The 14,029-nt window shown below is 40.7% G+C and overlaps 1 protein-coding gene across 18 annotated transcripts in view; it reads right to left on the bottom strand.

The window, feature by feature from the left end:
- The window catches only part of baz2ba (bromodomain adjacent to zinc finger domain, 2Ba), a 93,103-nt gene that overhangs the window by 34,320 nt on the left and 44,754 nt on the right, over nucleotides 1–14,029 (bottom strand). For all 18 annotated transcript variants that reach the window (XM_056266882.1, XM_056266893.1, XM_056266889.1 and 15 more), the window contains 2 exons: nucleotides 8,444–8,608; nucleotides 175–375 (listed from right to left, as the gene is read on the bottom strand). In XM_056266882.1, the coding sequence (XP_056122857.1) occupies nucleotides 175–375; nucleotides 8,444–8,606 (364 nt within the window). In that variant the 5' untranslated portion in view covers nucleotides 8,607–8,608. The remainder of the gene's footprint in view (nucleotides 1–174; nucleotides 376–8,443; nucleotides 8,609–14,029) is intronic.

Genomic DNA, 14,029 nt, shown 5'->3' with positions numbered 1-14,029 from the left:
AATAATAACAAATAATAATAATAATAATAATTATTGTTATACTGTTATATACTATTACAATACTATTACTTGTTTCCGAGTATTAAACTTTTGTGCCAATTAATAACATAGGGCTTTGTGTCATCAGGCCTTCGGTCATGAATAAACGGCCACCAACATTGTACGCACACATACCTGAGAAGGCTCCTAGTTGTGGGTGAGCTGCGAGGGCAGCAGAGACCCCCAGTCCTCCTAGACCTCCAAACTCTGGGCGGGCCGTGGCCGGTGATAGCAAACCAAAGGCTGGGTGGGCCATGAGAGGGTACGCACTGGGCAAAGAGGTCATTGAGCTGACACTGAATGTCTGGTCACTGCCCGTCAGTCCAAACAGAGGACCTGCCCCATCAAACACACACATACACAAGACACCATTACACATTCAGCATTAGATAATCACACCATTTTGAAAGGTTCATGCTTAAAACAAGAAAATGTTTGCCACAGGGGGAAAATAAATAAATAAATAAGCATAATTATATTATATTATATGTAAACCAGTTTTGCATCCAAGTAAATTGATTTTAAAAAAAAAAAGGCTACTGGATTTTTCTTTTCTTTTGAAGTAGTAGAATATCATCACTCTCTCTGCCTCTCGTGACACTTTAGGAATAGAGAGGGAAGTTATTTGTATGAAAAAGAAAGTGAGTGTTAGTGTTGAGTGATTCAGAGTTCAGTGAGAGAGTATATGTGTTCTGAGTGTTTTGTCAAGGTGTGTGGGCTTCAAAGAGAAGTTCAGAAATCTCTATGGCTCTGTGTGTGTGTGTGTGTGTGTGTGCCTAGAGAAGAGTAAGCCTCATAGTGCTGTGTCAGCCTCTGAAGCCACATATCTGGATATGACTATAACAGTTCACCCCTAGTGTTAGTTCTAACTAACATTCAGTTTGCTCATAAACCTGCATTCTCAGTCACAAAGACGTGAGACGTTTATATTTGCATGCCTAGAGAAGAAGCGACAGCATGAGCATTTTCCCCTTTTTTTCAATATTGTGTTTTTAAATGTACATGAGAGCAGACATGAAGGGGTTTCCCTAGATGTTAGCTAAATATGACATAACCTCCCCTCAGGGACATTTGAGGACACCCTTAAAAAGTGTCATTTTTTTAAATGCAAAGGTTTTATATTAGGGGTAGGGATAGTCTATTGTATTTATAATTAGCTTTAAAAAAAAAAAACAGTATGGTATGCCTTCATTTAGACAGTGTGTGTGTGTGTGTGTGTGTGTCCGTGTGTGACAGACAGTTTGATGGCTGTTAATGTTAATGTAATCACAGGCTTTCTGACACTATTTGATTAATAACTATGATCAGACCAAATGAAAGTCTCTGCGTGATAGAACAAGGAAGAAGTGGGAGAGAAGACGCCCAAAGCGTTCCTGCATCTTACACAATATTCTATAAGATATCACAACAACACCCTCTCCAAGTCCGATAAATCACTTCAATCTCTTGTTTGACATTGTATGGGCTCTCGGCATACATGTAAACACAGAGCTCTTCGTATTAATCATCGTCGTCGTCATCATCATCATCCAGATTGCATCCTTTCTGGGATCGATCTCCTCTGGCAGCGCTGATGCTGCCCATTGTCTCCTTCAGGAGTCACATGTAATTTCTAAGCCGCATATTTCATGCAAATTCAATTTCCATTAGGGAGCACAGAGAAGAAAGGCTTGAGCGCACCGTTCCGCCAGCGCAGCACCGTGCCAGCTCTCTCGCTCTTGCACACACACACACACACAGAAAAGTGATGATGGGAAATGCAGGACTTTTGCAGATAGCTATAACTCTAGGAGGGACAGAGAGGAGGAGAGGGCCTTGACTTTCCTTTGCCGTTGTTTATGTGTGAAGACTGTAGAAACTGTCTGCTGCATGCAGGGTTTTTTTTGCAGTATTTTTTCCCCAGAATCCACTTAAAATGTTTGTCCACTTGGAACGTCCACGAAAACAGTCATGATTTAATTTTACATGACCATTTTCCACTTTCTTTCTGACCCCTAGAAACCGCTACCTTTAAAAAAAAATAATAGTTGACCTAAAAATGAAAATTCTGTCATTTACTCTTGTGTCTCTTATACGGCTTGTCATAACCCATTTGACCAATATGATATAAATTTCCACTGTTCCTCACACAAAATGTCTTTAGAAATGTGCATTTAATTTTCCCAGACAAAATCCAGTAATTTCGTTAGGAATCTATGGAAATTTCATGCATGCGGGAAAGATTTCGCAACGTCGGGAAAGATTTCGCAACGGGCTTAAATCGGTCATGCGGATTTATCATGTTGACCAACAGAAAGCTGCTTGTTTTGAAAGTGACTTCTGAGTGAGCTGTTCGCTACACTATTGAACAAATAAACCTTTTCCCTAAATGTCGCTAATCTAACCTTAAGACTTCATATATAGTGCATGTGTGAACATTTTTCTATTCTTCTCTTGTTATGCTTCACAGAAGAAAGAAAAAGATATCCAGGGTGAGCAAATTATGAAAATTTGGGTTAACTATTCCTTGAAAAGGCAGAATTGCGTAGTAGCATTGCTTCTCTTTGGCGAGGTGCAGAGCTTCATTTGTAATTTCTGAGGTTCCAGAAAAAAAAGTGTGTTTGGGGGGGGGTTTAGGGGTGGGAGGTTTAAGATATAATATACTAACATGCCGGATCCGGATAAGAAATCCTGAACGGAAGCGGCTGACATGCAAATATACTCTCAGAATTAACATAGAAACATAAAGCGCTTGATGCAGATTATCTTGAGTTTTGTGTTCAAAGACACATTAAGGTGTTTATTTGCATACTTATGATGTGTTGTGACAATTTGTGCATGTAAAACACCATAGCATAAAGCAAAGGTCTGACCAACATAGCCCTTGACAATTGTTCGGAAGCTTAAACAGTCACCGTCATTTTGCGCGTTGCACATTGAAGTTTATATATTATCTATACATTGCTTGTCATGCGTTGGAAAATCCAATAAATCGTTGCCCAAACATGGCATGGACCACTTTGTTGCCATTTCTCCTACTTCTTAATTTAACATAGAAAGTTATTAAATAACTTTATCATTATTATATTTAACTGGTCATAACATAAACATCTTTCAGTGATGTATGAGAGTTGGAGGATCTCCCAAATGAGGTGCCGGATCCAGCTTGTTCCAGGACAAATTAAGCCCTGGCGAGGTGGTAATGTAGCTAGTTTTTAAACCATGTTGCTTTTCAGTAGCAAAGCCATTTTATTGATTTTGTAATGGAGTACAAACACTGACAAACAGTACGTTACATTTCCCTGACAATTTATTTATTTATTCAGCCATTTAGAATTAGAACCAGTGACGCTAGTTTTGTGAATAACGGGCTGGAACGTGTTAAAAATCAATTCGCGATTCCATTTGAATCCTTCAGACAGCCTCCTCACCCACTGAACTGTGAGCCGGTTCTCATTCAGTGAAACAGTAACAGGATTTTTTAATGCTGGGTGATGTGGAATATTTACCCAGAATCCACTTAATCAAAACCTGCGAATGTATCATTTGCCAGTGATAAAAGTCTTTATAAAGTTTTTCTGTGTATGAGTAGTTTGATAATGGTACACACAGTCCGATTTTTGTAGGACATGATGCATCACAGTGTTCGTGACACATTTTAATGTTTTGCTTATTAAAATGGCATTCATTACAGCAACGTGTGAGTCTGTGATTTTTCTTTTGCCAGATTCATTGGAAGAACTGGCTCAAAGAGTTGTTTGTAAGTGAATCGGACTTCACTGGTCATGCCGTATGTTTGTTTTTGTGTAAAGCCAGTTAACTCATTTCAAAAGAGCAAGAAAATCCTGTTTTGCATATGCCCTCTTTTAATTAGGCTCTAGAATGGAAAAGAGAAGAAAGAAGACGACGACAGACAGCTTTCAGTTCCTGAGCTTAAGGCCTGTCCTTTTTAATTCTCACATACACAAATCCAGTACAGCCTGTATATTTTGGGTTTTGTCCTGATATATACAGTGGCGATGAAAGAGGGGAAAAAAGGACGAAAAGGAGGAGCTTGAGAAGGAGAGAGACGGATGTGAAGATAAATGAGAGGAAATATTCCCCCAAAGACCATCATCCGCTCCTGCTGGCACACACACACACACACACACACACACAAACACACACAGTGGCAGAAACGCCAGTTTCATATTAATGCGCTTTCAGCCGGCAATAATTAAATCAGCCTCTGAGAGGAGCAGAGCAGAATTACCGGATTACCTGATATCCTTCTTATTTTATCTTTCTCCTTCGTTCTCTCTCACCGTCTCTCTCTTTCTTCGCTTGTCCCCCAACCCCCCCACCAACACACCTTCCCATGTTCTCCATCTTCTGACAAACCGAGCCATCTTGAAAAGCGGCACTGTCCTCCCCCACCTGTCTCCTCGTTCGCTCTCTTATGTGGGATGCGGCGGAAGCCGATTAATGTGCCCTCTGTTTGCATCAATCACATTTCTACAGACAGATCTGACAGCTGACTTAATTGTCTGTGTGTCTGAGGGGGCCGGAGAGAAAAAGTGCGAACATGTGGCCGCCGTTTGTTCTGAGAGAGGTTAGAATATTCTCTGTTTAAGCCCAGATGTACCTCGTACTCGACCTGAACATCATCTATCGCTCCCGCACGCTTGTGGGCCGGTGATTTAGTGGGACAAAGTGTTAATTGCGTTTAAAGTGGTAATGATAGCGCTGTGAGAACCTGTCGAGGGAAAGTCTCATTCTGAACGTTAATCAGCTCAACTAGGACTGAATTACCGAGGTCCTCTTGTCGGTTTAACCCAGGTAAAATCACTTTATAATGGATCAGTCTTTGTTTTGGGATTTTTTCCTCTTTAAATTAAGCAATATCACATGAGAAGGAATGTTACTGTATCACAGGTAATCTCAGCCATGGTGATATTAAGTAATACAGCACTCTTGCTTGTGCAATATTGTCTTTTATGCTTTTATACAACTATAACAAGAAGTTAATTTTAAGTACTTCACATTTTGGACACAATATGGCCAGCTATTTTATTTTTGCACAGCCAACAAAAATAGTCCCAAAAAAGGACAAACCAGGATCAAGCGCTGGAATTCTCTGTAGTAATCGCAGACAAGTGGAGTGATGCAAACTCTCCCAGTCCTATTTTATGAAACATCAGCACTCTTGGAATTGAAAACTTCATATTTGTAAAATTATTCGGTGGGTTACTGAATAGCTAGCTGGCTAACTGGTCTCCCTGAATAATTCGGCTGATTTCAGATTCACCAGTAAAACAGAATGAAAAAGAAAATTATTTGTGTCTAGACATGCTGTCTTAAAAATGCAATCCTAGTGCTGCAAGATGTTCAAAAACAGCAGCAAAGGCATTTGACATCCATGTATGGCTATAGCAGCAGTGCTTTACATTTAAAGACGCAACATCAGAGAAAGTAGTGTAAACAGTTTTGTAGTGTAAACAGCTAAGACACATGATCAATGTGATAAAAATATAAAAATGTAATACTTTTAAAAATGAAGTCAGCATCCCTGGGCGAATAGTCAGTCAACTAGTCTTAGTTGTATTGTGACCCATCCCTACTTTGAATGCCACTTTTCCTTATCAAATTAGTGGAGTGAAGCTAACTATTGTGTAGTAAAGGGTTATAGTGGAAAGTGGAATGGACTCAGAAAGCAATAATCGAGTTTGCGATACCCACATGAGCACATGTCAAGTGTATCTGCAGTAACCACTAAGTCATGGCTCTGACTAAAACTGGAGCTTTATTTCTGTAAAAACAACACAGCAGAGAGAGTTGGTGAGTACTTGAACCCGAATTTTGCTGGGTACTTGAATTTCAAGAGAGACGAGTCAGAGCCGGAATTACATGTTCAAAAATCCAAAACTCTGAGGGGGAAAAATAGCAGTCTCTCAGCAAAAACAAAAGGTCTCCCTTCACCGTAACTCCTCTTGCCGGGCTGGTGTTGAGGTAAAGGAGTGGAAAGCCGAGAGGAATATCAACTGTTAATAAGAGTCTCGTCAGAAAGCGTCACGGGGCCAAAAACTAAACCAGAGCAGACAGAGCGATTTACAAACAGGAAAGAGCCAGTGGAGCCTTACAAACTTCACAGTTTATAGAGTAGAAGAGGATATTTAAGAGTGTCAGGAAGGATGGAGGGAAAGCTGTGTTATTGTGTCTGTGCGTTCACGTGTGCGCGTGTGTTTATGTGAAGGGGGGTGGAGAGTGAGATGACAGCAGTATTAACAAAGGTCTAGTTAATTGGTTGAGATTCATTAATGCAGCAGCTTTTCAATTTGCAGCCAAAACTGTGAGTGCTAAATCCTGGTCGGTGTTTTCACATGCCGAACAATAAGTCTGTAATTACGACAGGAGCAAGTCGGTGGCTTTCTTCAGCCCTGACTGCACCACAGAAAGAACAAAACCCAAGAGGGAGGGAGAAGAGACGCTTTATCAGATGGAAAAGACAGTTAGAAAAACGATTAATAAATCATTTCAATCCTGTATTTTTTTATTTTTTTTTATTTTTTATTAAGGGTAACACATATGGAGTAATTTTGCTCTGTTTTATCATATGGGACAGCCAGGGGTAGGTTTTAAAATGGTTTTAACTGATTCTGATTCTAATTTTGCATCCAGCACTCCAGTTGTTTTCTGTGTTTTAAAGTATCCCATTACTGTTTGACTGAGTGAGAAACCTTTTAGAATTCAGTGAGTGAGCTGCAAACAATGCAGGCTGAACTGTAAATCGATTCAATGAAAAAATTGATTCATTCAAAAATCAGCCATAGCTAGTTCTGATTCTAAACAGCCACCAAGGGCCAGTTGCATATAGAAAATATATTAAGTCAGAGTCTTAAGAACTAGTCTGACAAACTAGCATTTATCCAAGGGGTAATCAGTCTTATTTTTTGGGTTGAAATTAGACCAATCTACCCGTTTAAGTAACTTATTTAAAGTTATGACCATTCTTAAAGAAAAAAAATTAGATGACTAACTTGTAAGACTAGTCTAAGCGGTTTATGTAACTGTCCAACAGAAAATGGCAGATATGTGAATAAATTGCTTAAATACCCTCAGGAAAAATGTAACACTGCAATGTACTGCTAAAATAGCTTTAAAACATATTATTTAAAAACTAGCGACACTTTGTAATGGAGTAATATAGTTAAACTAATAGCTTCGCTATTTTTAGTGATTCTACTGCCACAGCTTTTCAAGGTTTAGTTCATACAAAAAAAGCAAATTCTGTCATCATTTAGATTTCCAAACCCTGTATGACTTTTTTGCTGTGGAACACAAAAGGTTTTCTCTGTGAGAAACAGAAAAGGTCGTTATCTGCTGAATAAAAATCTTTCCCACCGCCATAGCTCTTAAATCTCATTCATGATCGTGTTAAATTTAAATATGCCAATGATATTGGCTCTTGCAAATCTAACCACTGATGTCAAATGTGGTCCCATCACAAATAGAAGCACTATTTTTGAACTGATTAAGATTCACGAGCTGTGGCAGAGGGGAGGATTTTTTACATTTTACATGTCGTTCAAAACCCAGAACACTTCCGTTCATCTGCGAAAGATATTTTTAATATTCTCTCATCTCTCTCATTTTTGTCCATCCCTTGAAAGACCATGCAACCATAAATTTCAAGTGTCAAGAAGTACAAAATATAAATATGATTAAATATTACTCATATGAATCGAGCAGTTTAATCCTAATCTTCTGAAAAGACATGATTGCTTTATATGATGAACAGATTCATTTAGGATTTTATTCATACATTAACATTGATCAAAACACATTCATAAAGCACATAAATGGAAGATCATCCGTATTTGCTTGACGCACAAGAACCAGTGAGGTCTGTTTTCACGCATCAAGCAAAATAAGAGTCATATGTACTACCGGTACTTTTATGGTGCTTTTTTGTCCTTTTTGGTCCTTGAAAGCCTCGGTACTAATGGACAAAATCTCCTTTTGTGTTCCTTGGAAGAAATAAACTAGAGTTTGGAACAACTTGAGATCATTTCATTTTTGGCTGAACTATCCCTTTAACAGAGCAGACTCTGAGAAAGTGAACCCTTGTGCCTTATCAGACAAGACTCAATCAGCAGAGAAGATTTGCGCTTTATCACATGTCACCCAGAGAGAAAAAAAAAAATTATGCTTCATCAGACAAGAAGAGAGGTCCCTGATGACATCAGTCTCCGATCTGCCGCCAACCTAAACTAGGAGACATGCTCAAAGCGCGTCTGTGTGACACTCAGTGTGTGTGTGTGTGTGTGTGTGTAGATGTTCTGGCGAGTGATTGTGCGTGAGTTTTGACTGAGCACTTTTCACACTGTAACAATAAGCAACCCTTGCGTCAGGGTATGAAAGAGCATGTGTGTGCGCAAGTTCTTACCGCATGTGCCGAGCGTTGCTGTGACTCCGTGGTTCAGGCTGCTCTTGGCATTGGAGGCTGCTGTGGATGAGGAAGAGGAGGAAGAGGAAGATGACGTCGAAGAGGTGGCGTGGACGGAGGCCGGGGTGGCGGAAGGCGAGGCCAGCCGTTCTGCAGACTCCATATCTGTCAAGCACAATCCAATCCATAATTAGAGTGAGCTCTTGCACGCACACACGGCCTGCCACTCTTACTTTCACATCTCACTTGCCATGAACAATATTTCTATTTAACACCCGTCAGTCTCCTTCACACACACACACACGTCTGCTCGCAAGACGAACCAACCCCGTGAGCACATTTCTACAGGACCACATATTAACGTCCCGTTTGGGCAGAGGGTTTGCTCGGCTTGTCACATTAACCATTCATTCACTGTCGAGACCCTCTTCAATAGGATAGAAGAGAGACTGGCACGAGCTCATGCACATTCACACACACTCACACGAAGTGAGCAGCGCGCTGTTTTACAAGACTATTCACAGTCATTTTTTACACAGCGTAAAACAAGCGTTCTCACACTTGATGTGCTTAACAGGCAAATTATGCCTTTAACTGTTTCTGCGGAGATTTCACAGTTTGGAGAGACGCATATTAAAGACGCACGCAGCCAGCATATACACACACAAAAACCGCACAAGCATTCTCGAATTTCATTCTCAAAACATACCATATCCGCACATACTTAAAATGAACCCCATGAAAACACAATTAACAGCCTTTAGAGTGTGATTTCAGTATGTAGATTTTTTACCGAAAGAATCCCGACTGCTGGAAACGAGTGAACTCTTTATATGTTAGGAAATCTTGAGTTTGTTCGCATGTCCGCACAGATGCTGATCTCACAAGGAGATTTCGCAGTGGGAAGCAGCAGGGAGCACCATGGTGTGGCATACATAGCTTTGTTATTCTGTCATTATATATAAACACTCGTGGCCGATTCCCTGAGCTGCTCTCCTTCTTGTATGTCTCTGCTACACACACACACATGCATACGCACACCGATTAGATCTCAGAGATGGAAACGTCCACAGAATATCAACTAACATCCCTCGCCCAAGAGCAATGCCGAAACCGACACACACACAATGAAAGTGTCTGCATATTGCCGTAAACAGTGGCAAAGGCCACAATCTGCCACTGCGGTTGTTATCCCCCTCTTTCTTTCGCTCCACCTGTCCTTCACTCTCTCGTCTTTTGGATCTATCTTCCATCTTTGCTTTTTTAACCATTTTTCCCTCACTCATACATACCCTGTGTTTGTCACCCTCCAAATGTCAAAGATCATAAGGTCATGACCCTGCCAACTCAAGTTCATGGCAGGTTACTCAAAATTAATGCTAGATTGAAATTCTACACTCTTAAGCCCGGGACACTCCAAGGACCGACCTCAAAGAACTAGCGGTGATGAAAGCCGACTGTGTTGTAGCCTCTCGGCGGCTGCGTCTCGGCCAAAAAAGCAAACCGTAAAAAAAGCAGCACTGTTAATAAACAGAACTGTGTGTCTTGCGGAAGAACATTGTAGCCGGAGCTACTTCTCTCTGTGTATGTCTATTGGCGCTTTTCCACTGCATGGTACGGTACGGCATGGTTCGGTACGGCACGCTTTGGCGCTTTTCTACTGCATGGTACGGTACGAGTCACGCAGGTACTGGGCTACTGCGCAGCGGTGCCGACCTAATCGGTCTAAAATAGTCCGTATATAAACACTTATTATAGGTGTACAGTAGTGATTCAGGATAAGACCAAATCATCAGACATGATGTACTTAATTATTATATAAATTTTATAAATTTTGAACACAAAAAAAAGTTACGGACTGCAGCTTTAAATGATTGCATTTCACTTTCATGTTTAACAACAAAAAAAATTCTAGAGATACAGTAAGTTTACAAACTTAATTCATAAAATGTAATTAAAATGATAAAAGGAATTAAATCTAAATTAATTAAAACTAAATCCATAAAATGATCCCATGATGGGAAGCCCTAAAATGCTCTATATATGAAACGCCTGAAATAACCCTTTGTAGTTCTATATAAGAGTGTATATCCTAAATAACCACCCAACTTCTCAGTGGAAAATCATTTCTTGTTGAAACTGCTGTGACGTAAATTAACAAAAGAGCACAGTTAGATATGGTAACGCCGACACTCAGTAATAAAACTGTGAAAAAAATGGCGCAACTCACTTAATAGACTCACATACAGCAAATAGTATAAAGGAAAAACTTTAATTTTCTAAAATGCACAACCATGTCTCACACACGTGATATAAAGTATAATTAAAGTTTAAATTATACATTAAAATAAATCTTATTATATCATTAAATTTAATGTAACAAACTATATAATGTAAAGTGTATATTATGTCATGTACACTTCCGAATCCATTCAAAAGTCTCTTTTGCTTACCAATGCTGCATTTATTTGATCAAAATACAGAGAAAACAGTAATATTAAGAAATGTAATTAATGACTTTTCTATTCCTGTGATGGCAAGGCAGAATCAGCACATGATCCTTCAGAAATCACTCTAATATGCTAATTTGGTGCTCAAGAAACATTTCCTATTATATCGAAAACAGTTGTGCTGCTTAATATTTTTTGGGAACCATGATAAAACAAAAACTTAAGTATTCTATGATAAATAGTAAGTTTGAATAGAACAGCATTTACTGGAAATAAAAATCTTTTGTAGCATCATAAATGTCCTTACTGTCACTTTTGATCAATTTAATACAACCTTGCAGAATAAAAGTATTGATTTATATATAGTGAGTGTTTATAGGTTACCATCTACCTCTCTCCAGCTACTCACTTCAGGCTGATTACCTTAAACATCAACGGTAAAAGACGAGGGCCTCAAAATAATTCATAACAACAACCATGATTACCGCAATAATGGTATGCCAGGGTATTTAAGGATCCAATCCTGACTTAATTATCAGAAATTAAAACAGCTTTAGCATCAGAATTAGTCTGATTTTATAGCTAATTAGCCATCTTCCACTGTGGCACTGGAAGGCAGGCATCGTAATCTCCGTGAGCTGCGTAATTAATTTGACTTGGTGCACGCGGCCAATGAGATTGTCAGAAAAAAACAGCAGGTCCCGGATTCTGCGAATGAGTGAATCATATGCTAATCGCGATCTGGGCGCTTTGCGGGATATGTTTAGTCCGAGCAATATGGACGACACCTCCAGGCTCTCCAGCCAGCTGGGAGAAACGTGAACTCGATTCCCACGAACGTGCTTCCAGAGAGAGACACTACATAAAGCTGTGTGTTATTTAATTTAACCTGAAAATCAATCATACACTCCTGAGGCAGTGAAATATACTGCTGAGGTTGCTGTGTTTGGGAGAGTGTGAGAGTAATTGTGTACGTTGGAAAATCAGAGAGAGACAGAGACAGGGCATAGAGTGTGTGTTTCTTCATAATGCTGCATATCTGTCTGTGTGTGTGTGTGCGCACGTGACCGACACTTCTCACTTGCTGTGGCCCGTGGTAACAGATGGCCAATGCTAGCCACGCTAATCTGCCAACAGAGTCGTCAGCATGGATCAGTGCTAATCAGAGCGCGCCAGCAACCACACTGACACAAAGACTCCATTTTCTTCAACCAGCACACGCTCAGCACAGGCCTGTCACCTTCCTGGTGACCTGCGGCAGGGGAACAGTGACCTTTGACCTTATATCGCTGTTAATTCCCAGTTGCAGCAGCATAAATGCTCATTCCTACAACCGGTAAGTACACAGGACACAGAATGCACGCTATTTCACAAGGGCGTGCGATTCTGGTTAACGAGTGTCCAAATACATCCATCTCCTCGGCCCTTCTGACTCATCGATTGGCCGCAGTGCTGCGTCGCCATTGGCTGGAGCAGCTTTCCTGAAGCGTGAGATGGCTTCGCCTGTCGCAAGACACGGTTGCTTGGTGACACTGGCAGTCACACCACCGTCAGTGTCCCAAGATGCAGAGAGAGAGAGAGAGAGAGAGAGAGAGAGAGAGAGAGAGAGAGAGAGAGAGAGAGAGAGAGAGAGAGAGAGAGAGAGAGAGAGAGAGAGAGAGAGAGAGAGAGAGAGAGAGAGAGAGAGAGAGAGAGAGAGAGAGAGCGAGAGAGCGAGAGAGCGAGAGAGCGAGAGAGCGAGAGAGAGAGAGAGAGAGAGAGAGAGAGAGAGAGAGAGAGAGAGAGAGAGAGAGAGAGAGAGAGAGAGAGCAGGTATGGGGCTGTGTTAAAAACACCAGTCCCTAAATCAAGGAAGGGAGGGCGGATGGAGAAGAGAAATGATATGTGGGCTGGGCCTGTACAAAGAGGTGTGGGATTCACCTTTCTTTCTTCAGCCGTCTCAGATGTGAGTGAGAGGGTATTAGATTTTATGTATGTGTGTGTGTGTGTGTGTGTGTCCTGCCCCATGGATGAATAATCTAGAGGTCTTTAAGAAAAGCAGGGCAACAGGGTCAAAATGATTAAATAGATTTCCGAGCGGTAAAAAACTGCGAGTTTCTCCACGGATCTCTGCTGCTGTGTCCGTTCTTGCAAAATGGAAAACTCTACAACTCCGATCATGAGCCAAAACGAGACAGATGCCATTGATCACGTCAATGCGCCTTTCCACGGTAACAAACATCACTCTTGTGCTACACAGTATCAGATAGTGGAAATTCAAAGGACGGGAACGTGATTTAAAGCTGTTATATGTGTGTGAGTGTGTGTGTCTTTGCGTGTTATGAGTAACCAGAGACCAGCAGCTCAACCCACACCCAAACAAAGGGCCCGTGACAGATGGTGGAAAGCTGCATGCTGGGATACTTCGGCCTTTCGTCCGTGAGCTGTTATGTGGTCCAATAAGGAGTTACCAGATCCGCTTCCACAGCAACAAAGATCAGCAGATATACAGAGCGGATCGTCTGCCCAAACAATGTCACACAAACAATGCAAAATGAGACCTGAGGAACACACACACACACCACTGTCCTACAAGAGCACATCTCGTAAACTGTTTGTGGCAAAGTGTATGTTAAAGGAGGAATTAACCACTCTTCATAAGCAAAGCGGCTTTCTTCGCATGCGAAATGGTGGATGCTTTTGTTCTGATCTCATGATCTCTATTCTTAAGTCAACTGGAAAGCATCACACACACATTCCTTTAGGCCGACTGGCGCTGACACACACACACACACACAAGCTGCTAGTCACGCCCACACTTGTAGTTGTTGTAGTGCATATAAAGCAGCTACATTTAGCCCTAAGATAGGGATGGATCCATTAACACACACACACACAGCGAACTAGTATAACAGCACTGCTCTCTGCCTTGTATAACTAGAAGTTTAAGAACTAGTTATTTGATTTGTCTGAAATTTGTTCTGATTTGTCGCGTGGCACAAATTGAGCTGACACATTGAGCTGTGGTGTTTGATTCCAGTTTACTTTTATGCCACTTCTACTGTGACAGCTGTGCAGACAAGGCTTTGAAATGTACCAAAAGAAAAAAGGATTTTTAGAAATTATATTATAAAATGATATACATTATATTTGAATA

Source organism: Rhinichthys klamathensis, unplaced genomic scaffold (genome assembly GCF_029890125.1).
Source record: "Rhinichthys klamathensis goyatoka isolate OS25496 unplaced genomic scaffold, OSU_Roscu_1.1 h1tg000254l_1, whole genome shotgun sequence".
Lineage (NCBI taxonomy): Eukaryota > Metazoa > Chordata > Actinopteri > Cypriniformes > Leuciscidae > Rhinichthys > Rhinichthys klamathensis.
This window is presented reverse-complemented; position numbering and strand designations above follow the sequence as displayed.